Consider the following 24795-nt stretch of genomic DNA (forward strand, 5'->3'; position numbering starts at 1 on the left):
AATAACTCTCTGTGGTTCTTCTCCCTTCTTCAATTTCAGGTTCGTCTTCCTGACATGGTTCAGATGACACTCAATCTATTCCCATGGATTCTTCCATTTTACTTTTAGGGCACCGGGCCCTCCGACACTTTCTTCCCTAACCATCCTGATACTGCTATCTTCTTCCAGGTCCGTTTGACTATATTTATCTTCTGATCCCAGCAGAACTTTGATCCCTCCTTGCTCCAGAGATTCGTGCCACTTACGGAACTCATTTAAATTGCAAAACTGATTACTGTTAGTTAAGCTACAATCTTTGGCAGGTTGTTAATTAGCTGGATCAATCATTTTGCACCCCAACAGCGCTCCGCTTCTATGATGCAAGCAGATCTTACTAGCAATGTGTTGGCTAATCTGGATGAGAGTGTGGGGCGTTTCTGTCGTCCTCCATTGTGCCCGAGAAGTGTCCTACACGTGGCCACACGCTTCATCAAGGGTCTACGCAGATACAACCTCATCACCCCAGCCCTCCTCGACTTTCACTGGCTCCCACTGCACGTAAGAATCACTTTCAGGTCTTGCTGCATCATCTATAAGGCAGTTGTCCTAAAGTCACCCAGCTACCTCATGGAGAAACTCAGCATCTTTGGCGGACAGCACACCACCAGAAGCCAGGACATGTGCAGACTTGAAACCCGCTGCTGCAAAAAGGAAAGGACAAGAAAACAAGCCATCTGTGCCTACACCCCAAGACTATGGAACCTCCTCCCCATCAGCATCCGACTCGCCCCCACGCTCCTACAATTCAGAACGGAACTCAACACCCACCTCTTCAAGCAGTCTCTCCTCAACATCTAAGCCATCACATTGCCCTTGTGCCGCTCAACTCGATAGAAGCCATCCGCCTCTCTCTTTACTGCAACACCCTTTATTGTTGTAACCTTCCTCTGTATATCCATACATGCCAATATTCTGAGCCACCTGGGAGGGAGATTTCATGAGAGAATTCGGGAGAAATTAATTTCCCCATAGGAATGCATTGGGGCTATAATTATTTTTGGCGGGAGAACGTGAAAAAGAGCAATAATTTGCTATATTTTTCATTTCAAAATCGGGAGTCTCCTGTCTAAATCGGGAGGGTTGGCATGTCTGTATACCTGTTCTGTTGTTACTGCTGAAAAGCGCTCCTTTATGCATTTGCACTGATGTATACCTCTGTAAAGTGCTCTGTTGCCCCTCAAAGCTAGGTCCGCGCTCAATAAATACCATAATAATAAATCAAATGAAGGTACCTCGACGGTAAGTACTAGGAAGAGGAAGAGTAGGACTAGGAGTAATGAAGAATAGCGGTAAGTAGTCAGAGCATCACAAAATATTTGCTAAACGACTCAAACAATGCATTACATTTAATAGGGTGTCTTCCAGATGTGCTCGTCCAATGTCTGTTCAAGAAATCCACATAATCTGATGCAATGTTGCCACTCGTTCGTAAAGACAAACGTACTTATTCGTCGTAAGAACAATCAACTAGAATTGACTTTATGGTATAAATAAAATACGTAAATTAGGAGATCCCGCACTTTTTGACAACATGTTTGACATAGTGAGATAGCGCGTCTCCTTTAAACGTCAGGTCCTGTTCAGAGAAGCCCCCTTGTAACGTCAGAGACTGCTGTCAACGGAATGCCCATATAAAACAATGTCCCGCACCAGTTTGATAATACCCGGCGAGCGTTTTTATGAGGTGTAATCTTTGAGAAAGATGTGGAGTGGTGTGCTAATGAAATGTTACCCTTTTCAACTACCTCTCTGTTTAACTTCGTGCAGAAACTGTGTACAGGCGCGGCAAAGACAACCCCGCCCAGCACCCGACCAGAGACTCCAACATGGCGGCTATAGGCAGCGGAGAGAAACGGAGCATGGGGGAACAGTTGGACCCCGAGGACAAGGAGATGGAATCTGAGGGTGAACCCAGTGAGGGCCCGGAGGATGGCTCCTCTTCTGAGGAGGAGGAGGAGGATGATAAGGAGAACGAGGCGGAGATCCAGCGCCTGGAGGAACAGGTGGGAGGTCGTGGGGCAAGAGCATATAGGATCAGCGAGTTTGGAGGGTGTGATGAGCGGGTGTTTTAAGACGCCTTGGTTGTCATTCCCATACAACGCCTTGGTTGTCATTCCCATACAAATGGGGGAAGCGGAACAATGCATTTATTTTCAGGAGCAGGGTTTCAACTAATTATAGAATGGCATACATGCCAACATTCTGTGATCAAAAATATGTATGATTTTAAAGCTACAAAAATACTAAGTAGGATAATGATGACATCAAAGGAAATTATGAGGCATCAATTTTACTCAATGAAATGACAAAGAAATACATCTGGGCGTTAACAGCCACCATTTATGACCATTTCACCATGGAGCAAAAACAAGACATACCCACTGAAAAGCTATAAATCCTTCTATGTCGGCAAGCGCATTGTGTGAAAAGGCAACGAGGTGATAACACTTTCTGTATACCCCAAAAGAAGTGTCGGCAGTAAGGGGTCCTGCAAATGCAGCTTGTAAGGCAAGCCCCAGAACAAGTGTAATATATAGAGAAATATATTGCTGTGTTATAAGACTAACTGGCAACATGAGGCAATCCTGAGGCACATGGCCCTTCTGAAAAGGTTGAAAGTCCCTGAGGCCGCCCCTGCCCTTGACACATGAGCTTCTTTTTCCTCCCTTGCTGGATCTGTTTATTAGTTTAACTACTTTTTGTGCACTGAGTCTTTTTCATGTCATCTGTGCTCAGGCATACATCCATCAAATTAATGGGCCATTTAACACACCCACCTTCTTAATGCCAGGGATGGTGCTCTGCTGATGCTAGGCTGGCTGGGCCTGAGGCAGGCAGGCCTGGAAATCGTTAGGATTGGACAATGAAATCTGTAGGTGGTAGGACTGTGTAAAAAGCAGAAATCGGTAGAGTTCGCACATATGGGATGGGTAATAGCTTGTGATGGGTATCCATCCGTGTGGCAGTATAAACAGTTGGGATTAATGGAACAGCAGCACAAGATGTAACATGGAAAGGACCTCCCGTGGATGAATTCATAGGTATGAACTCTTCAAAGGTTTCCATTTACCATGTTTGTGTTCTATACAATCTGGTTTTCCAGATGTTTTGGACTACAACTCCCATCAGCTGTATTCAGCATAGTCAATGCTTAGGAATCAATGGAGTTTTACTTCAAAACAGCTGAAGAGCTGCAGATTGCAGACCTCTGATCCATTTTGATTGACTACGTAGGAGTAATGAGAGGTATTTATATTATCTGAGAGCCAAAGGTTGCAGACCCGCACATCACCGGCGTCAGTATTGATGTCCATATGCAATACGTGACCCCAGATGTTTGCGCATTGCCAATTTATGGCCTTAAACTCTCTCTTCGTGCCGTTCAGTGAATACAATATTTTTATTAGTTATGGTTTTTAGTTTTTACGCGTGTGTGTATGTATATATATATTAAAAAAAAAACTTTAAGGGGACGTTATGGTTAGGTTGCACTAAAAAAAACTTTATAACCATGACATTATGGTTCGAGGTAAAACCGAAAACCCCCTGAAATTCGCCAGTTATGGTAGCCTATGCAACCATAACTGCCTGCACCACTGTGCACTACTAACACCAGCTAAGCAACCATAACTTGCGCCCCCACCGTGCACTGCTAAGACGAACACCCAGGACATCAAAGATGACATCACAAATATTGATGACATCACTGATGACATCACATGTGCATTTACCTTTCATACAAGGGGTTGTGAATGTAATGTTGGCAAAAAAATATCAGGGATTATCGGGAGATGTGTAATAAACTACATACTTCATCACGCAATGTAGTGTTCTAAAGAACATTCCATTGCAGTGTTCTTTCTAGTACAGGAACCTACTTGTACAGAAATGTAGATATTGGCTGCAGCATACACCACAGAGGAGCTACATTTGTAATTTTCCAGAGTTATATAATAAAACGGTGCATTCCTCTGCATAACACTTTTTTGTACTGTTAAACATGTAGCTAATAATGCATCACTTGCTACATATTTTTACTAATACACACAAAACATAAATAGACTACAATGCACACACATATGGGGTTTATATATGGAGAGTAAAGTAAGCAAACAAGAGGCAGTATCAATAGCAACTGTGTATAATCTACATGATTGTATTCACTTAGAAAAATGATGGCTGTGTTGCAGGCCTACTTCCCCTACATATGTACAGCATAAGATGCAATTAAATTCTAAGGAAAGTAGTGTAAGAACATGTCAGAATAGCAATATTTGTAAATGTAATACCTTTTGAAAGTTAAGTTTCTGACTCTCAGTAAATAAACCCACCTGAAATATTTATGTAAATAAACAAAAACAAGGGGGCCAGATATGTGATGTCATTAATGATATTTGTGATGTCATCTTTGATGTCCTGGGTTTTAGCCTTAGCAGTGCACGGTGGGGGCGCGAGTTATGGTTGCTTAGCTAGTGTTAGCAGTGCACAGTGGTGCAGGCAGTATGGTTGTTTAGGCTACCATAGCTGGCGAAGTTCAGGGGTTTTTCGGTTTTACCTCGAACCATAATGTCATGGTTATAAAAAATTATGTTTAGTGAATTTCATAGGTTTTTAGTAGTGCAACTTAACCATAACGTCCCCTTAACAAAGTTTTTTTTTAGTGAATTTTATGGGTTTTTAGTAGGGCAATAAGGTCCCTTTTTAAGAAAGCTTTTTTTACTGAATTGCACAGATTTTCAGTAGATCAACGTAACCATAACATCCCTTTAACAAGGTTCTTTTGGTAAACAGTGTACACCTTGCAGCGAATGTCACATGACAATATGCTGGCGTACAGCACGGTGACATGTCCCAGAATCAGTGCACACTTAACAGTAAGATCTATGACTCGTGGACAGTGTAGAAATAGATAGTATATTGATGAAGGAACGTCCACCTTCAACATTTCCCTTGCACAGCGCCAACACGTATTGGTAGGCAGCCATTAGCAATGCACGACACATTATGTACTTTTACCAAAAGTTATACTTATCTGAAAATGACATCGGCTAAGGCCATCCCTGCTCCCCAAGAAACAGCAGCACTGCTGTAATGAAGAAGCATGAGAAACGGTGGCGCTACCTTACAAATATGAAATGCAAAAAAATGTTCGCCGTCCATCTACCGGCCCATATTACAGTTTGTTGCCTCTTTGCTCATTGCCATTCGCAAATTGCCTTATTAGCTGTCCTTCCAAAAAGAAAGTCGCATGTAAACAAAGTAAATATTCCGTTAAGAGGGACCTTTCACAGTGTAAATAAAAAAAAAAAAATGCATACACTCCATGTACTTTATGTTTCTCAATAAATGACATAGACACAATAATATTTGCTAGTAATAGTCTAGATTTGCAAAGCAGTAACTTGTGCTACTAAAAAAATAGTATTACTGGTTATAATCCGGCGCGACTTTGGCGGGCCATATTACAAAACAAAATCCTTTTTCAAGATGGCCACCATAGAAAGGGAAGGCGGTTGTTTCATAAATAGCTCATCTTTCCTTTCCATCTTAGTCTGCAAAAAGCACAAGTACGTGACGTGACGGAGAACCTGTAAATGAACATACAGCGACGTACAACCTAGTACCTTACATTTTGAAATGATATACTGGATTGTGAAAGAAAACGTTAACATTTTACAGTTTGTAAAGTAGGTTTATTTAACAAGAAACTGTCAGAGACCATCGGGGAAATTCCATTTTTAATGAAATGGTAACAATGGTTCTAAGGGCGTCATTGCAAACGTTAAAGATGAGGCAGACGTTCTTTTCCCATACAAAAAATATGGGTTCTTGGTTAAAGCAGCCACTTTGTTTGCACAGTGATTTCCAAGAAGGCGCCCTGACCTTCGGCCTACAGCACCGTAAATGATGTGATGTCGCTCCTAATAGCGAGTTCAGCATACGGGCATAGCGGCCCTGGCCTGTCATCCCACAGAGTTGTGATGGACAGGCAACCGGTCACGAGCAGTTGTATTTGGCGTCCGAAAAAGCTGTCACTCGGCATCTGGAAACCATGGTACAGACAGTACGGCAAGGTGTACCTGGGCGCAAAACATGACAGAAAATATGTGTCAATACCCAACCTTTAGCTAAAAATTGCAAAAAAGACACAAAGAATGTGGAAAGTAATACACAAATGTAAGTGGTCAAACATAACATTTTAGTGAAATGTTAGTGTTGACCATGTGTAAATATAGTAACAGGCTACAAACACCGAGATTCTGCATGCGCCGTAAGGTAAAAAAAAAATGGCAACTGCACAGAAAGACGATAATTCTGTTATGAAGGCAAAATGAATGAACAAGTAAAAATGTACATGTTGTGATTTAAAAAAAGACCAAAAGAACGTGCCAAGTGATACACAATGCTGTGTGGGCAAACATAACGTTTCAATCAAGAAATATAAACGCTAAAAAAGGGCGAGTGTAGTCATACCCTGCAAACGCTGAAACTCTGCACTCTCCATTATTGGAGGAAAATTATAACCGCACAGAAAGGTAATACTGAAGTTATATTGTCACAATCGGTGGGTGGGTAATTTGAAATTAAAACGCGGGTCGGTGTAGAGTGGTCAAAAGTAAACTTACATAATATGTACTGCGTCCATTCTTTTTGGCCAAGTCAGACACCAGTGTACTGGCACCGAAGAATCTTCGTGGACTGATATTTCATGTGCCTTACAAACGTTTTTAAAACATAACCTTATCAATTGCAATTTTTTTCGAACCTTTCATTCCTTGAATAGCTTCTAAAGTTTCCCTTTCGCTCAAGGTAAAAAAACAATTGCCCCTTATACAGTCACTCGGATGCGTGGTCCTAATGAGCGTGCAACCAAAAAAGCAACTTGTGTGACCTTCACTCAGAAGGCAAATACATTCTTACTTTGCAAAAACATATTGAAATGCAATTATGAGAACCGCTAATCCCATACACCTCCAGAATCGCTGTTTCCAGCAAGCAGTGCAGATGGCAGGCTTAGTTTTCTAAACTTAGGACGCCAGTCTGACGGCAATATTGTTCCAAAAACATTGCGACCCAGACGCACTAATTGGTAGTGGTACAGTGAGCACCAACTTCCATTTAACCGTATGACTTTGGTGACAAGAAAATTCCACTTTTTGAGTTTGTGCACGCACATCACATCCCAGCCTCCTTAAAGGTCATCTTCTGAAATAGTATTTCATAAGTGTGACAAGTGTCATGGTGCCTTGATTTGTATGTGTAACTGGCGATGTCCGCGTACACCAAAACATGATTAAAAGATGGCGGGGCACCGAAGAAAGCTGACGTATTTCACGCTGTTCCACAACCAATCGGGGAAAGCGCCACATGTCCGCGGTCACATACTTTCCCCCCCCATTCACTCTAAGGGGAAAAAGAGACATTTTGGGAACCCCCCTTACAACTTTTACCCCCCTGGAGCAAACATCACCAAAGTTTCCAAAGAAATTCAGAGTGCCCCATATACATCTTTTGCAAAGTTTGGTAAGGATTCGTCCAGGGGGAGCAGAGTTATAAGGCACGTAAAAAGTAGTCTTCCTATGGAAACAGCAACTGCACCATAAGTACACAGCCACTACCGTGGCTATATAATATGCTTCAGTGGTTGTGGGCAGGGCCTAGAGTTTTGGGAGCATGGCGCACGGCCTACGGCGTGCACCCATGCAGACAAAACTATACATCCTGCCCACAACCAATGCACTATACAAAAACCATGGTGCCTTATAACTTCAGTGCATATAAGAAGGCCATACACCCAAAACTCTACATCCTGTCCTTGACCACCACAGCATATTGCACCCATTGTGGCTTGTAAGTGCACTACATATAAATCTGGACTTGGGTGCATGGCCTTTGGCCATGCATCCAAGACTCTAGGCCCTCCCTCCTACCACCTGATTGATGTTTGATACTACAGGTGTATCTATAGCTGTGATATGCTGCAGTGGGTGTGGCCAGAGTCTAGAGTCTTGGGTGTAAGGCCATATATATGTGAATGCATGGCTGTCCAATATATGAAACCCATAGTGGCTTATAACTGCAGTGCTTATACATGTGTTTTTTAGGTTGCATGGCCTTCAGCCAAGACTCTATGTACTGTCCACAACTACCATAGCATATTGTACCCATAGTGCTTTATAAAATCCCAACGTACAAATTTGATCTTGTGTACATGGCCTCTGGCCATGCATCCCAGACTCTAGATCCTCCCACAAACACTTGATCGATATGGGAGGCTACGTGTGTAGGTATAGCTGTGATATGCTGCGGTGGCGGTGGCCAGGGCCTAGCGTCTTTTTTGGGAGTATGGCCTATGGCCATGCACCCAAGACTCTAGGCCCTGGCCACAACTACTGCAGCATATCACACCCATAGCGGCGTATAAATTAATAGCACACCCATACAAACAAAAATAGTAAGTACAGCATGTACTCAATTGTAATGGTCGCTAACACCACGCGTGTCCATAGAAGAGTTTGAAGTTGCCTGCCCACAACACGGACTGAAGTACTATCCTTATGAGACCCCTCATTTTCAGTACTTACAAACATCCCGCAGAAGGCGGGCATGGCGAATACATCATTAACACCTGCCGCCTAAACAAGTACAATATTTCACCCATCTCTTACTTTCTGAGCCTCCCCAAGCACTGTAGCAGACGAAACAGCATTTTGCCTCTGGTCGCGACCGCGCTGTCGTTGGATCCAAGATGTCGGGCGCATCCACACATTCTGACACACATCACGGCTCGCTGCAACCAATCGGCAAAGACGTTGCGTGTCCGCGGTCATGACGCCACCCCCTAGCCAATCGGTATCTTGTCCGGGGAGCGCATAGGGAAGTGTGAACGCGGAGCGGACATAGATATCACACATTTTTTCCGACATATTTTTTGGTCGTTTTAAAGGAAACTACTGGACGGATTGTCACCAAATTTACAAAAGCACGCTTCTGAGACCAAGCCCCTGCCGCAAATTTGGTGAAAATCCGTCCAGCGGTTTGACCTGTAGGCGTGCGCAAAGTTTTTCCCCATTCAGTCTATGGGGAAAAAGACATTTTGGGACCCCCCTTTATAACTTTTGCCCCCCTGGACCAAACATCTCCAAACTTTCGTCCAGGGGGGAGCGGAGTTATAGGCCTCCCAAAAAGTGCTCTTCCTATGGAAAGTTTTGCGATGCTCTTCCTATTTGCGAAGGCCTTCCTTCCAAAACTCTAGGCCCTGGCCACAACCACTGTAGCATGTGCCATCCATGCATACACCCGTGGTATTGCGTTTCGATTGGTAAGTTGTGGGGAGTGCGTAAGAACAAAGTTATAAGTACTAGACGTGGAAGGCACTGCACACCCATCGCATGTAAGATCTATGGACATACAGCTAGGAGTGAAGCCCCGGGCCAGAAGCACTGAAGGATATCACACCTATAGAAACCCCCCACTACCACACATCACTGAGGTGTTTGTGGAGAGACCCTGCACTCTTGGGTGCATGGCCAAAGCCCATGCACCCAAGACTGAAGTCATAAGCAGTGCACTTACAAGTCAGTATGGGTGTGGTGTAATGCGCTAGTTGTGTTGACGCCCTAGTGTCTTAGCTTCATGGCTGCAGTCGATGGTCCGAAAATAAAATGTATAAGTAGCTAATTTACAAGGACCATGGTTTTGACATGCAGCGATGGTTGTGGCTAGGAATTATACTCCTTGTACCTTGGTCGTAAGATGTAGGTGGTAGGTTACACACTGAAGATTCAAGGGCCAGCCTACAGGCACTGCAGCATATTAGTACCATAGATTAGACGTGTAGATTTGCATGTGTAGAAAATGACTGCCAATATACTTACTCCTTACTTTGTTCAGAATGGACATACAATTTTTAAATGCTTATCGTACTTGGCGGAAGTATCCTTTTTTCCATTTCTGTGATAAAAGAAAAAGGTATGTTAGTCTTTGTATTTTTTGAAAATGTACTACATTGCATAATAGACAGTTTACCTTTTTATTTTTACCCTCATATTTAGTTTACAAACCAGTGTACTGTGCATTGCTCTTTCTGTGTTTGCTTTTCTAATCCTTGGGTCTGGGGATTAAAAAAACATTTCATTTACTATGGTACTAACAACTTCCGTGTTTCCTTTGAGCGTTTCCTTCATCTTTCCCATTAATGTTATGTTTGTTGCCTTCCTGCTGATTTTTAACAACAGTTAAATACCTGTAGGCGTATTCTACCTGTGCATTTGTTCCCAACGATCTGTCATTTTCATTTATTTGTGTCATTCTTACATCCTCTTGGGTAGTTAGATACGTGTTGGTGTATTCTAACTGTTTGTAGTCTTTCACATAATTTTTTGACAATCTTGAAGTACACATTATTTCGTAAATTTTGGCTTTAAGAACAATAAATACGCATTTGTTAGGTTAGCTGGCTATCTCTGCTTCAGAGTAATGGTGCTATCATTACATTCGAACCATCCACAATTCTTTTTAATGTATGCAGTGTAGTGACCTGCATTGGTTGTAGCTCCTGCTGTTACGCTCACCTGGTATCCACGGGGACGCCACCCAGTCGCAGGGATTCTGGTATCCTTCTCTGCAGTTCCCAGGTGTGACCAGCGGGGAAGTTCTGCCTGTAATACAGGTGGGCAGTGTTCAAGACTGGGCAACTGGGATAAGCAGCCCCCCAACACCCCGTATGCCCGCAGCCCCTCTGGACCTCTCCTCACCTTGTTGTTTATTCAGGTGTGCTCTCCGTCCTGCCTTCTTGTCAGGGGCGCGTTGTCCTTTGTGGGCAAATGCAATCTAGTTACTTCACTGATGCCGGCCCGCTTTTAGTCTGCCAGGTAGGTCTTATTGCTGTTGTATATTGGTGTTATTCTTGCATGCCTTTCTTTCTAGAGCGCTATGATGTGGTAAGTAGGTGCTATGCGCAGCGCTATGTTGTCTTTTCTTTCCCATAGATCGCAGTGCTCAACCTGTGTATGAAATCCCGAGGCGATGCTGGTCAAGGGGCGACTTGCGAGGTAAGCTTTTCGGCACAATTCGTTATGTTGTTAAAGTGTCTAATGTCTTGTTTCTTCCTTTTTTGCAGATCCGTTGGTCCGGGAGACGCGCTGATCCTAGGATGCTGTTCGCAGGAACTGTGGGCAGCGAGCGATGAAAATTACAGGTAAACTGCTGCTGCTAACTGTCTTTTTGTCTCTTTACAGATGCTGTTTTTCCGAGGTTCACGGGTACAGCTGAACACGATGAGCGTCACATTGCAGGATTGCAAAGTAACGCGAAGCGTGTTATCCAAGTCGGGTGTGCTTTAAATAGCTTCAAGAAAGTAGTCCAGGTATAGTAGTTCCTAGGCTACCACACCCAAAACACTATACCGCATAGCTTGGTTCCAAGGAGCCAAGCTATGTGGATGCCTCCATGTTGGCTGGCACTTGAAATAAAGTAGTCTCTAAACACAAGTCTTTTATTAAGTATGAGCCTGGCGCCAAAGGGGCCAGGACTGGCCCCAAGAGGGCCTAGGCAAAGGATGCCTACGTTTGTTGGAGACCCGAGCCAAGACCCCTCATGCCCCATGGGCTTGCCAGGGGGGTTTCTGGATGTGGGTCGTGCCACCTGCATGGTAGATTATACCTACTGTTGTAAAGGTTTTCTTTCCAAGTGACACTTGACCGCGTATGAATGCAGTAGGTTTTGGTGCCATCTGCATTATAACGTAGAAGTATAAGTATTATGTAGGCACTATGTGATTATATCAATAAGGTGTAGTGATTGTCTGAATTGCAAATAGTACATAATCTGCCATGGTTTGCATTTTGTACAAGTTGTTGAAATGGAATGCGCTCACAATTTGGTATTGAAACATACACAAATCGCTCCTTTGGGATTTCTTCCTGTATCACTTTGCTACAGAGAGTGCATGTATGTTTCCACATGTACGAAATCTGGAAGATTTAATTTACAGGTATGCTTTTGTTTTCCAATACTAATAGTATGTACATTAGAAATTCCTGTGGATCTTCTTGTGAGTTCATAGTGAATCTCCCCATTCCAACACAGTTGTCCAATTGTTGCCTTACTCCATGAACACTGTATGTGTTGTCAGGATTGCTTGTTGCATTTCTATGCAGCACGAACATTTGCAAACACAATTGGTCTGTACTGTGCAGGTAAATATTGTTAACAATTGGTGGCAATTGAAATGGAATATTCATTGCTATATTTGCATAGCAACTTACCCCACTTTCATTTGCAAATTTGAATGGACCAGCAAGTTCTGTATCTGAGTGAATTTTTCGGATTTTCTGTTGCTTCTTTGCTGACGTTCCTGGTTTACATTCCCTAATAGGTTCTTCTATGTTTGCGGTAAGTGATGAAACTTTAGCTTCGCTTCTTTTCTTTGCGGAATTTGCTGTTGGATTTTGTTGCATTTCTGTTTCATTTAGTTTTCTTTTACCACGTTTTACTTTATCTGGATCAGGGTATTGTTTCAGATGAGGGGTGTACAGTGAACGCAATCTATTGTATTCTAGAATGCAAGGAATATCAGCTTTGACTTTACTCGCATTAAAGTTCATTAGCAATAGACCGTCAAGTGTACGTAAGCGTGATAATGCAACGTAGCTCATGCCTTCCTTAAAGACTGTGTTTCCTATATCTATCAATGCTTTCTCTAGGGTAAGATCTTGGGATTTATGAATGGTAACTGCATATGCAAGAGTTAGAGAAAATTGCTCTCTACATACATACATTTATTTGAAGAGAAGGATTCGAGCAATTGAGCGCCCTATCCTTTTCACGTCTGAACCTTTATCAAAGTGAATATTGACAAATTGAATGTTGCTGTCACGTGGGTATGATTGAAAGCCAACAACTGTGCCCATTGCTCCATTAACTAGCCCTTGCTCTACGTCAAGGTTATGTTTAAGCATTACTCTATAATTTAAGGATAATTTCAATATTTTTTCCAACCCAGCTGTGTTGGAGATTGAATTTTCTAAACTATTTAGTCTTGTTGTGGCTTGCTCACACATGGGTACTGTCATACCATGTACGTCTAGTTTGTCTGTGGCGCTAATTTCTATTATTGGTTGAATTTCTTTATTTAACATTGTTTCATTGAATTTGAAACCGCTTGCAAAAGTTGGCATTAAGGCCATACAATTGACATTTTTGTGCGCTATTTGTTCCATAACATCAGTTGCACATGCATTATCACCATAAAGTGCATGTATGTGTCAGTTTTTCAATACAACTTGTGCTTCTTGCGATAATACACCAACTCTAATACTCTTTAAGATGTTGGCATAAGTGAGATCTGCCGATTGCTGCATGTTCTCAGTTAATTCTCTGCATTGGAAATGTTGCCAAAGGTTAACATCACCTATGCTACCAACAGTTTTCCAGCAGAGTTTGTAGCCTAAGGTTTTAAAAATCGGTTCACCTTTCACTCGTGTCAATTGTAGAAGATCTCGGAAAACGATAATGTTTCCCTGCAAAGAGTTCTTCGTTGTTACTATTAAGTACTTCTTGCAATCTAAGATGAATCAAAGCCAACATTAGGTTGGAGACCATGCTCACTTCATCTATTAGTAGCATTTTCATTTGTTTCAATACTCTGCGTAATTCCATTGCAGCTTCTGCAGAAAGTTTGTAGCAGTCTAATTTATTGTGATGCTCTACTGGAAGCAGTAGTAATCGGTGTTAAGTGACACCGCCTATGTTGTAGGCGGCTAAACCTGTGGGGGCCGTTAAAACAGCTGACAGTTTGTTGTTTGTCAATTGTTGGAGGAACTTGCTGATGATCTTGATTAAGAATGTTTTCCCTGATCCAGCTTTACCACTGACGTACAGCAGTATAGGTTTGTAATTTTGGCAGGTACATTCTTTATTTTCGTGCTGTACACCATGGACAATTTGTTTTGTTACGTCTTCAACAATGGTGTGCTGATCGTTGTTAAGTTTTGCTTGTTGTACAGTTAAATCTTCTGTATCTTCTTGATACTGATACATGGTGTTTTCTACTTCTGCCATAGCTACTTCAGCCTCATTTGCTATTAGTGGTTGTCCTAGTCGTTCTTGACTTCCTGTTACAGAAGGTTGACTACTGTCGGAAGAGTCCTTATCTAGTTGGGCCTGAAGTTCTTCTTCCTATTGCTGCTCATTGTGTAACATTGTTTTGTACTGCGTAAAGTTCACATCGGTGATGGCGCTTTCATTTGCTTTGAAAGCATATGCATAGCAGTCATAGTTATCTAGTATGTCTTCCTCTTTTCTCCATGGTTTGAAAAGTTGTAACAGAGACATGTAATATAGATCTATCTGTTGAGGAGTTTTTAATGACAATTTTACATGATTAATTAAGCTTCGTTTGGTAAGTTTCACTAGGCTCCCTTCACAATCGCTCACTCTATATCTACGTTTGCTTTCATTGGGTTTTACATTATTTCTGTATGCAAAGTTTTGAGCAATGTGGTATAGACACATGCTTTCCAGAGTGCTACTCCTGTTCGGATAGTATGTGTCCAGTAAATTGTTTTTTAGAATGTCTTTGCTGTTGGGATCATTTCTGGCAATTGTTTCTATGTCCTCATATGATTTTAGCACTCTTTTTCTAGATTTTGCAGGACCAAGACTGAGCCATACTATGTTGTCTGATTTTCCACCGGTTAACCGATCTGCTGCTTCGTAGGCACCACATTCTCTGAGAGAGCATTTTTATGCGTAGGCTGTACAATTTCTGTGATAATGTTTTGTCTGATGCTAGGTCATCCCAGAGGTATTGAAGCTCCGTTTTTTTCTGCTTTTGTTAAGTAGGCTGTAACATATTGTGCAACAGCAGTTGAATTGTCTGCAATGTACCGCACATCTATGTTTGCATTCCATAAGAGGGCAATGATTGCATTTTTTTTTTGTTTTGTTTTTAACCTTTTTGGTTTTTACAAAAATGCAAAGTTTCAGGAGTGGTCTTTCAGGATGTGCTGCGTAAATTTAAAGAGGGCTATATTATGACACCACTTAGGAAGAGTGATCAAGTTTCGTGGGCTTGAGCGTGCTCATTGGGGTGACCAATCCTGGGGCTCAAGTTCCCAATGTTTGTAGCAGACGGGGAGCCACTAGCATCTTTGTTGGCTTTCGTCAGGGCCAACGACAGGAGTTTGGCTGCCGTTCTGGACCATCTTGCAGAGTCACCGGCTATCAGTCGGCCCCAGCAAGTTTCGTCGTCTAGTGCTAGTGGATCGCTGATAAGTGGTGTCATAAAAGTTTGTCTCTCACGTATTAGTGCTGGACATTTCATGAGGAGGTGGCGAACCGTTTCCACTTGATCTTGCACACCGCACAGGCGACAATCAGACTTCAGAGCCAGTGCTCTTACTGCACACTAGGGAAATTCTAGCAGCAAGTTTAGTCGAGCATGCAGAAAGATCTTCCTTAGGTTTTTTTCTCGAAATTTCTCACAGTATTTTAGGGGCACTTTTAGCTTGTTGTGGGTTGGTGGGAGGTGCTTTGGAGACTTATACTGGTGGGTTAAATCGACAGTATTTATCCAATCTTGCTGTTGTAGTTTTGTTTTGACGTGTCCTGGGTTGGAAATGAGAATTTCTTCAGTGAATGCTACTTCTTCAAGGTTGGATTTGATTTTTTTCAACCCAGATATTTAGGGGTTTGCAAGACCCTTTTCGAATTTCAGAGACAATGAGTCTGAAAATGGGCAGGGTATTTGGAGTCAGAATTTTCCCGTATAGTTGGATTGCACTCTGCGTTACCACAGAGGCTAAAGACTGTAGGCCCAGGTCGCGCCGAATTGCTGGTGTTGGGGCAGGCTTGGGCAGACCTAACACTGATTTCCAAATGAAGCCCTCTATCTGGGTCCAAAACTCGGTGGGTAGGTTTAGGTTTGCCGCCATCCCGTAGGTTAGTGCAGGGACTACTTTTGCTTTGTAAAATTGGAGTGCAGCGACCCAGGAGAATTTTCCAAATTTTTTATCGACTGCTTGTGTCTGCGATGTTAAGTTTCTTGCCTTGGTCCAGAGGAAGTTTTGTAGTGATTTTTAAGTGTGTTGTCCAGCATTACTCCCAGGTACTTGTATTCCGTGACTACTTCGATTTTTGCTTTGTCCAGGAACCAGGCATTTTGTGAGTTTTTCTTGCCTACTGTTTTAGATATGGTTAGGATTTTTGTTTTGGCAGTATTGATTTGAAGGTTGTTTTTTGCCATGTATGCGGCCAGATTGGCTAGCTGTCTTTGAAGACCTACTGCTGTCTGATCCATAAGGACCAGGTCGTCAGCATACCACAGCCTTGATACTTCGTTAGAGCCCACTTTAGGGGGGAAACATCTGATTGTTTTTTCTGAGTCCTGAAAGTCCCCGATGAAAGCTATGAATAGGGCAGGCGCCAGGGGGCATCCTTGCTTCACTCCACGGCCAGTAAGAATTTTGTCTGATAGGATGCCTTGACGACTAAGCCGCACCCGCATAGATGTGCAAGCGTGCAGGGCCTTTATTGGTTCCAGAAGACGATTTGGGCAGTTCCATGATGTTAATTTGGCCCATAACTTCGATCTGTCAACCAGGTCGAAGGCTTGAGAGAGGTCTATCCTAGCCATGAAGACTTTCGGCGCCCCGCTCTTACCTTTGCCTTAATGATGTTAAGAATTAGCAGATTGATTGACGTGCCTGCGCCCTTTAAAAATCCCGTCTGGAAGGTATCTGATGCTGGTGAGTTTCTTGCCCAATCTTTGAAGTGGGACAACAGGAGAGAGGCGAAGATTTTGCCAATAATGTCCAAAAGGACTATTGGTCTGTAGTTTGCTGGTAAGCTTGAGTCCCCCTTTTTAAAAATCGGAACCAGGACTGCTTCGGTCCAAGTGCTCGGGATTTTCTTCCATCGTTGGCATATGGTAAAGAGATCGCTAATGGCCTTGGACCAAGTGTCCGGATATTCTTTAATGTCTAAATTAGTCAGCCCATCCCGTCCTGGGGCCCTGGATACTTTCAAGTTCTTAATAGCTCTAGAGATTTCTTGGCGGTCTGAGAGATCAATCCACGTGTCCGTTGGGTACGATGTTGGCAGTGTTACTGGAGTTGGTGGCGGCCGGTATAATTCTGAGAAGTGAATAATCCATTTTTGTTCTGACACCGAGTTGGAAATTGGAGGGGTTTTCAGGCCATTCGCGCTCTTTAGAAGTGACCAGAAGTCTCTGGAGTTTCTTGATAGCCAAGTGCTTTGCATTGCTTCTGCAAACTTCTGTTATAGAGTGCCGCAATAATGTTTCAGCCATACTTTGTAGTGTTTCTGTCCTGTTTGGAACGATGCCCAGGATTCGTTGGAACCTTCTTTGATTGCCAATTTTTTGAGTTTCCGCATCTCTTGCCGTTTTTCCATCACCATGTGGTTAAATGAGTGAATGGGGTTCGATGCAACTTGAGATTTGCCGGTGAAGTTTACTTTATGGGAGTCCAAAAGTGAAATATACTCCGGCCTTTCAGAACTCGGGTCTTTGTTTGCGGAGTCGTACTTCAGTCTTAGATTTGACGCAAAGCGTCTTACGTTGTCAGAAGACAATCGAAGGCGATTTTGTTGATTATTTGATTCAATGTTCTTGGTAATTTCTTTTGTGAGATGCTCCGCCCCATGACATCTGGAGAAGGTTGTGGTCACTGTTTGTTGTTTTTAACACTGTGAAGTCAATAAAGAAGGGAATCAAGCCCTCCGAGATGTAAATGTGGTTAATAGTAGCTGATGCCCCTAGTCTTTCCCATGTGGGGATTTGACTTTTGTTTTCTTGAAGGGCTGCTGTGTTGTGTAGATTTCTTGATTTCATTAGCTTTGACCAAGTGCGGCCCCGGTCGTCCAACAGCATCCGCGGCAGGGTGTCTTTAGTGGTGATGGTTCCAAACCCACATTTGGCATTTAGGTCGCCGCATATTATCAGGTTGGGGACGCCCCGGTCAACTCTAGTTTCATCGATGATGGAAGTTATGGAGTTCCAGAAGTTTTTGCAAGTGGTTCGCTCCGGGTTCCAATATAGATTTACTATTGCTAGTTCTGTGTTTGTCCAACAGTTGTTATAGTGATCGTAATGATGCCAAGATGAGCGAGTTGCTAGAATACCATAGCCCTCTGCGATCTTTCCCATTGGGGTGATACCCGAGCCCAGGCGGATGGCGGTCAGTATGCCTGCCGAGGGATGGCCTGCGATTGCCTTAGTGGCTGGTGAGACTTCTATGTCGCACCCGTCAAGTGTAGGTTTGTTAAGAAGCCAGGTTTGCGTCATCCGGGGTGGTTAAGTGGCGAAATCCACGCGTGTTCCATGATGCCATTAGGAGGGTGCTGACTTTGGGTTGTGGTATGTCGCTATCCTGGTTGAAGTTATTCACCATGGGACATGGAAGTCACTGCTATTTCTTGTGCGATCGAGAAAAGGTGTCCGAAATCCACTTCCATGGGTTAGGCGCAGACGACTCGGTATGGTCTCTCCTCGGAGGCGACGTGTTAGCTTGCCTTCGATGTCGCGTTTCGTAGTCCACTTCTTTGCTGTTTGGCGTTCCATTTTCTGTGTGGGTGAAGGATACCCATTTCTTTTTAGCCAAGCTTCCATTTTCTGTCTGCTCTTTTCGGGGTTAGAATTTTCCTTGCTGGTCCATCTGGCATCATTGTCGTGGTGTGCCGCATTGTTGTTTCTTTTGGGTGGGAGGTTCTTCGTGACCCTGTCTTCTCTTTCACTGGGAGACTTTACAGATGAAGGCTTGGGTATCAGTTGGCATTTTAGGCCTACGCGACGGAGGTCCCTTTCTAATTCGGCCGTAATTTCTTTTATTGCCTTGTTTTTGATATGCAGGTAGGCTTTGGCTTTGTGGTCCCGGTGGTAGGGTTCCACAAGGACTATATCATCTGAAGTTAGGTGTCGCAGTTTGTCAACTTTAGCCAAGATTTTCAGGACTGTTCTGCGGTTGAGGACTAAGTAACTGTCCTTGGCTGAGATTTGTTCCACCTTGTAGATTGACGAATTGTCCAAGTTTATTTAGTCCTTATGCTCGGTCTTATGTGGTCTAGTCCTTTCCTTGTACGAGGGGACACGGGACCTGCCCTGTCGTTGCATTTGGCTATGTCTTGAGCTAGAATCCATAGCTGCTTTCAGGGCCGGGCGTTTTCTTTTTTCTGAAGGTCCTTTAGAGCTTCGAGGGCTGCACTTGTCAAATTTGATCGTGGTCTGTACGGGCAGGGTCCGTCTTTCCTTTGGCCTTCCGCAGGAGAGACGTGCGGCTGTTTCTGACTAGGCTTTAGGTGGAACGCTTTTTTGGACTACTCCCCTGGGATGTCTGGTGATCTAGGTGACGGGTCTTCAGTAGCTGAGTGTTGAGAAATTTCAAGGAGGTCTTGAGAGAGGTTTCCAGCCGGGATAGTTTCCAAGTTGGCTATTTGGTCTCTTTTCTCGGTGGGTGGTAAAGTTTTAGAGCTCAGCTTCAGGGTGCGGGTTGCTGGAATGTCCGCTGGCTGGTTACGGCCACGTGCCCGTCTAGGGTCTTGCAGTTCTTTAGACGGTATCCATATGCTTAATGTATCTGTTTCTTTGGAGTGCGCGACGCACCCGTTTGTTTGATCAGAAGAGCTGGAAGTTGAAGAAGATGTGGCCAGCTTTGAGGGCCATGTCTTTGAAAATAGGGGCCGTGTCTTGCTGTTTTCCATTAGCCATGGTCTGTGTAGATTTAGATTCCGTTCCGTGGGTGTGGTCGGACACTACTTTTATGTGTGACAGTAAGATACTCTCAATTTTTTTTTCTTTTTTTTTCCAGTTTTTCTTCCAGGATTGCTTCAGACCTATTTGAATTGTGGTCGACGGCGGTTATGAATCCCTCCATGAAGGTGAGTTTGTCCTTCAAGGTGCTTATCATTGTGGTGTTGTCTTTCAGTGCTTCATGCATAGATTCGTACAATTTGGCGAATGGATTAAGTGCAATCGTGAGAGCTGACATGATTGAGAGCAAGTCTATTTTTTTCTTTGATGGAGATCCTTTGTCTGGCGAGCTAGGGATTTCACTCAGTCTCCTTGTTTTGGGTGAAGTGATTTGGCCTCTTTCAGATTGGTGTTGGGTCCATCTGTCACTGGGCCTTCTCTCAGCAGGAGGGAGACCTTCTTGTTGAGAGTGTTGGGATTCTCCTAGAAGTCTGCTGGATTGGCCTTGAATGTGAGGGCGAGTCCAAACGTAGTAATCTGCTGGGTGTGTTTTTCTGGGTCCTGAACTGGCCCTGTTCCCTTTATGCGCCGTGATGTTAGTGTCATTAGACGATGAAATGTTGTTTATTGTCTCGTTTGCTGACCCTGTCGGTATGTGGGTGGGGGGGTTCTCCTCACTTTGTGGCCCCTCCGTGACCCCTGACTTGTGCAAGGCTTGAACTTCAGCTTCTCTTTGGTCCATGGGCGGTAACGGCTTTGGTACAGAAGGCTGGCATGGGAGAGAATCTTGGGCTGAGGAGATTGACTTTGGAGCTTTCGTTCTTGGCGAGGATTCTCTAATCGCTTCCAAGATTTCGGCGTCTGAGAGTTCGAGGTCCTGTTCAAGTTTTCTTTTATGCTGCTTAATGAAGTATTCTTTCAAGGACGAGGAAAGCAGCGGGACCGACAGCCCTTTAATGCCTCTCTGAGTTTTAGGCTGTATTTTACAGGGTTTTTTTTTTTAACTCTCCTTTGGTGACAAGGTTTTATCCGCCTGAGGCGAATCTGATATTGGCGGCACCAGTACATCCCTGGAAGTGGCGGGAGGGCTGGTTCCCAAGTTAGTCTTTGGTGGTTGTGCTGTGTCACCCTTAAGGGAGGGCAAGGCTGCAACTTCCGCGGAACTTGATGTTGGTTTCGTATGCGGGTCGGCATGGTCGGCTGACTGTGCAGCGGGGCGCTGTTTTTCCCTTGGTGACACTTCAAAGACTGAGTCGTCGGGTGAACATCTAATTAGAGGTGAGGTCTCGCCGCCAGAGTCCGTGGTCCAGGACTCGTTCCTGGTATTCTTACGGGGTGTGGCTTAAAGTTTGGCATACTTTGAGTGCTTAGGTGGATTCTGGACTGTGGATCTGTCGCAATGGATTTGTGCTGAATGGTCTATTTCTTTGGAGGCTTGGTCCATTTGAGGCATCTTTGACTCGCCAACGCGAGTGTCACGCTTTATTGCGTGAAAGCGCACTCCTGGAGAGAAGAGATGCTTTGGCGTGCCCCCATCAAGAATGGCCGTCAAGGGTAAAGCACCCGGTCGTTGAGACACCCGCCGAGTCCGCCCTTCGGCAGATTCTGGCTGGGTGTCGCTTGCATTAGCGGTGAAACGGCCGAGCACAGTACCCGTTTGGTAGTTGGACGGCTTCTGTTGCAAGCGAACTCGTCGAGTGGGTTGGATTGCAATTCTGTTTCCAGGTCATCTGCTCGGCCACGAGAGGAAGAGGTAGCCATTCCGTTGGTCTCAGTTTCGTGAAACAGCCTTTCGTGTTAGTCGTGCCTTCGAGGGGAGGTCACGAGGGAGATGAAGTCAGGTGAGACTGGGAGGGGAGCGGGGTCAGAATGTTAATGCCCGGTGCTGACTGTGGGGGAGGGGGAACAGGGGCTTTACTTGCTTTTCGCCTGGGTGCCTCCTTCAGATCTAGCAGGTCTTGTTGTTCTCCCAAGTCTTGAGGTAGTTTGCTACTTCGGAGCCGGCGGCTGATGTCATCTTCCGTAGGGGAAACAGGCGGCATGTTCGATCGATGTCGAGATTCCTGGTGGGCAGTGTGTCTGGAGGCGAAGTTCAGTGGCCAGTCCCCAGTCCCCGGACACCAGACACACTGCTTCGCACACCGCGGTGCGCTCCGCGCCTGCGCGGTGTATATGTAGGCTGTCTTGAAGAATAAGGAAATAGAAAGCGGACTGCTTTCAGTTCTCAGTTCTCTGTTTGGTCGCTGGGAGAAAAAGCTGGAAACGAAGCGCGAGTGAGCAGTGGTCTGTTCTCTGGACTCACACCAGACACACTGCTTCGCACACCGCATTGTAATCATTCATATATTTTGATTCTTCCCTTATTTTTATGTAATACGTGTTTTTAGGTGATTTACCTTTAACACTATGTCGAACTGAAGACATGAAGTTGTTTACTTCACCTTTTCTGTAACTGGTCTAGGAAAACCAAAGCGGCGTTTGGTGTAGTATTTACCTTTTTGTTTTTGTATTTGCGGCGACAATATTTGCCACATTTGTGTCTTTGAAATTGTAAAATCTGCCCATGCAGCTCACTCTGTGTCTGTTGTGAAGGGATTTCACAAGTGACATATTTTTGGATAAACTGCAAAACAGTGCTATCACTGTCGTGACCACATTTCGGTGCACCTTTTGATCTATAACAGCATGTGAATATATGGTGCTCCTCTTGCTTGATTTTCTTTTCTCCAAAGTGTTGCACTTCTCCGAGGAGAGGAACAGTTTTATTGCAAATAAAATGTAGCATGGCAATGAAACGATGATGGAAATATCTTGACACATTCACTGGATCTAGAGAGCAAAGTTCTCCAGGTGTTAATATATCTATGTTTTTGTTGCTGTTTGCTATGCGTAGGAACTCATGTGAATCTTCCCATGCATATTCTGCACAACTTAGTGTAACAAACCAAGTCGGTGGTCCCAGGTTTCTGATCATACAACATACGTCTCCGTGCCGTCGGAACCAGTATTCCTTTGTACCACGCATGTTTGCAAACAAATTTGTGTTACTTGATTGTAAAACCTCATCTTTTTCCTGTACTTTTTGTATTAACTGCGTAGCTAACATATTTTGAAAGTGGGTTCCAGATTTAAGAATGTGCAACTCCGTAACACAGTGTTGCTAGTTCACTTTCATAGAGTAGGTGGAATATGTATTCCCAGATTTATCTTGCGAATACATTCGTAATGAGCGGTATTCTGATGCCCCGATCTGAGTGGGTCTATCATTGTATCTTCCACCTTTGCCAGTAGGAAATAGCAGTGGAAAAGCACGTGCTTCTATACTTTTTTCCCTAATACTCATTGGTGACCCTTTGGTTTGTCCTTTGGTTTGTCGCATTAGGTAAGTTTCTAGTGCATCATCTATGCTTTCATTGGAATGCAATGGATGGATTGTGTAATGGTCCAAAAGGGTGGATACTGTAGCAGGATCCAGAAGTTCGAATTGTCCAGTTTCTTTTGGCTCTTGAATAATTTGTTGTTTCCCTTAAGCTTTCATCAATATTTATTTCCTTGTAGTACTCATTATTGTCTTTTAGATATTGCAATGCTTGTCTAACTTTGTGTACGTCCACTAATTGTTGCCACATTTTTTTTGTCCTTTGTCGGTACTCCATTTACCAAGACTATTAAAGAATGCTCGATTAAATGTTCCACTCCTAAGTGTGTACATTTTCCGTTAGATCTAATGGCAAATAAACTACTTTGCAACAAATGCCTTTCATCAATTCAGAGGAAGGTAATTTTGCTATTTTTGGGGTATAATTGCTTGAAATGGGCGAACTGTTTGAATTATTATGCTCTCATACAAATTGAGCTGTTGCAAGATTTCTGTTAATGGAAACAATTCTAAATTATTTGTAATAGCACGTGAAGGAGTGTGGTTGTTGTCTAATTTTGTAGTACAGTAACTGCAACATATTAGGTGTTCAGTAAGTTCATATTTGTTTTCTGCAAAAAGGTAGAGAGCTAATTCAAACCATTTAGAGTCTTCATTGTCTTCTATTTTGTATGCAATGTCCACATTTTTTGTGTTCCTTTTGTAGAACGTTCTGCGGCAACACACACACACACATGGTTTGGAACTTCAGCCGATGACCTTTTTAAATGTTACTATTTCTTTTCTGTATGTGTGTAATAGAAGGTTGCTATGTGCAGAATTGTTGCTGCTATGCTCTAAAACTGTTGCATTTTGTAAGTGGCTCTCAATTCCAAAATACTTTCTCTGAATACGGTCAATTTCTTCTTGTAAGTATTTAGGTGTACCATGCAGAAGAGTGGTATTTAAATTGGCTAATTCTGAAGCTGGACTTTTTGAATAGTATATCTTATACACTAGATGTCTTACATTGGAATGATGTATTGCTATCCTTTTGATATCATGGAAGGTGCTTTTGCAAATAAGCCCAGAAATGCAGGCTAATTAATGTCCTTTTAGTCCTGTGTATTTCCGCACTGGACAAATATCCATATTTTGCAGCACTTTCATTTTACTTTTGTCTTTACCTTTTACATATTGATCGAGGAAATGACGTAAAGATTTGAAAGCTTTGTTTGGAATGGCACACATTGATGTGCACGGACATTTGTATACTGGACGGTATGGTTCTGCTGAATCGAGAGTTAATTCTGAGTTTTCAGGGGATACTTCTGTCCGCATTGTGGAACGAAGGGAGATGTCGCTTCATGGTTGTCGTACCAAAGCTGTACGCACCAAATCTCCTGCGACTCAGCACCAACTCACACTGGTTACACTTCACCAGGTTCACACGTGCTTTTGGTACGTTCCCATAAACGGAAAACAACCGCCACACCCACGACTCACGGCGAGTGCTCCTAGTGCGGAGTTCCTCCACTTCATTCTCTTCCTCTCGCTCTACATCCTCACCCATATATCTCTCTACAGGCCCTTGGGGAGGTGGTGGTGGCGGGTTTGGGGGTGGTGCAGAGAATAATGACCCAACAGCAGCCATGGAAGCCATACCGATTAGTTTCCTTTTGGTCAC

The 24795-nt window shown here is 43.6% G+C and overlaps 1 protein-coding gene across 1 annotated transcript in view; it reads left to right on the forward strand.

Moving 5' to 3' along the window:
- Positions 1-1831: 1831 nt before the first annotated feature.
- Positions 1832-24795, forward strand: part of SART3 (spliceosome associated factor 3, U4/U6 recycling protein) — a 559753-nt gene continuing 536789 nt past the window's right edge. Inside the window, exon 1 of the mRNA XM_069619464.1 lies at positions 1832-2042. Within this exon, the coding sequence (XP_069475565.1) occupies positions 1866-2042 (177 nt within the window). The 5' untranslated portion in view covers positions 1832-1865. The remainder of the gene's footprint in view (positions 2043-24795) is intronic.

Source organism: Ambystoma mexicanum, chromosome 10, assembly GCF_040938575.1.
Source record: "Ambystoma mexicanum isolate Mex_15411 chromosome 10, UKY_AmexF1_1, whole genome shotgun sequence".
NCBI lineage: Eukaryota > Metazoa > Chordata > Amphibia > Caudata > Ambystomatidae > Ambystoma > Ambystoma mexicanum.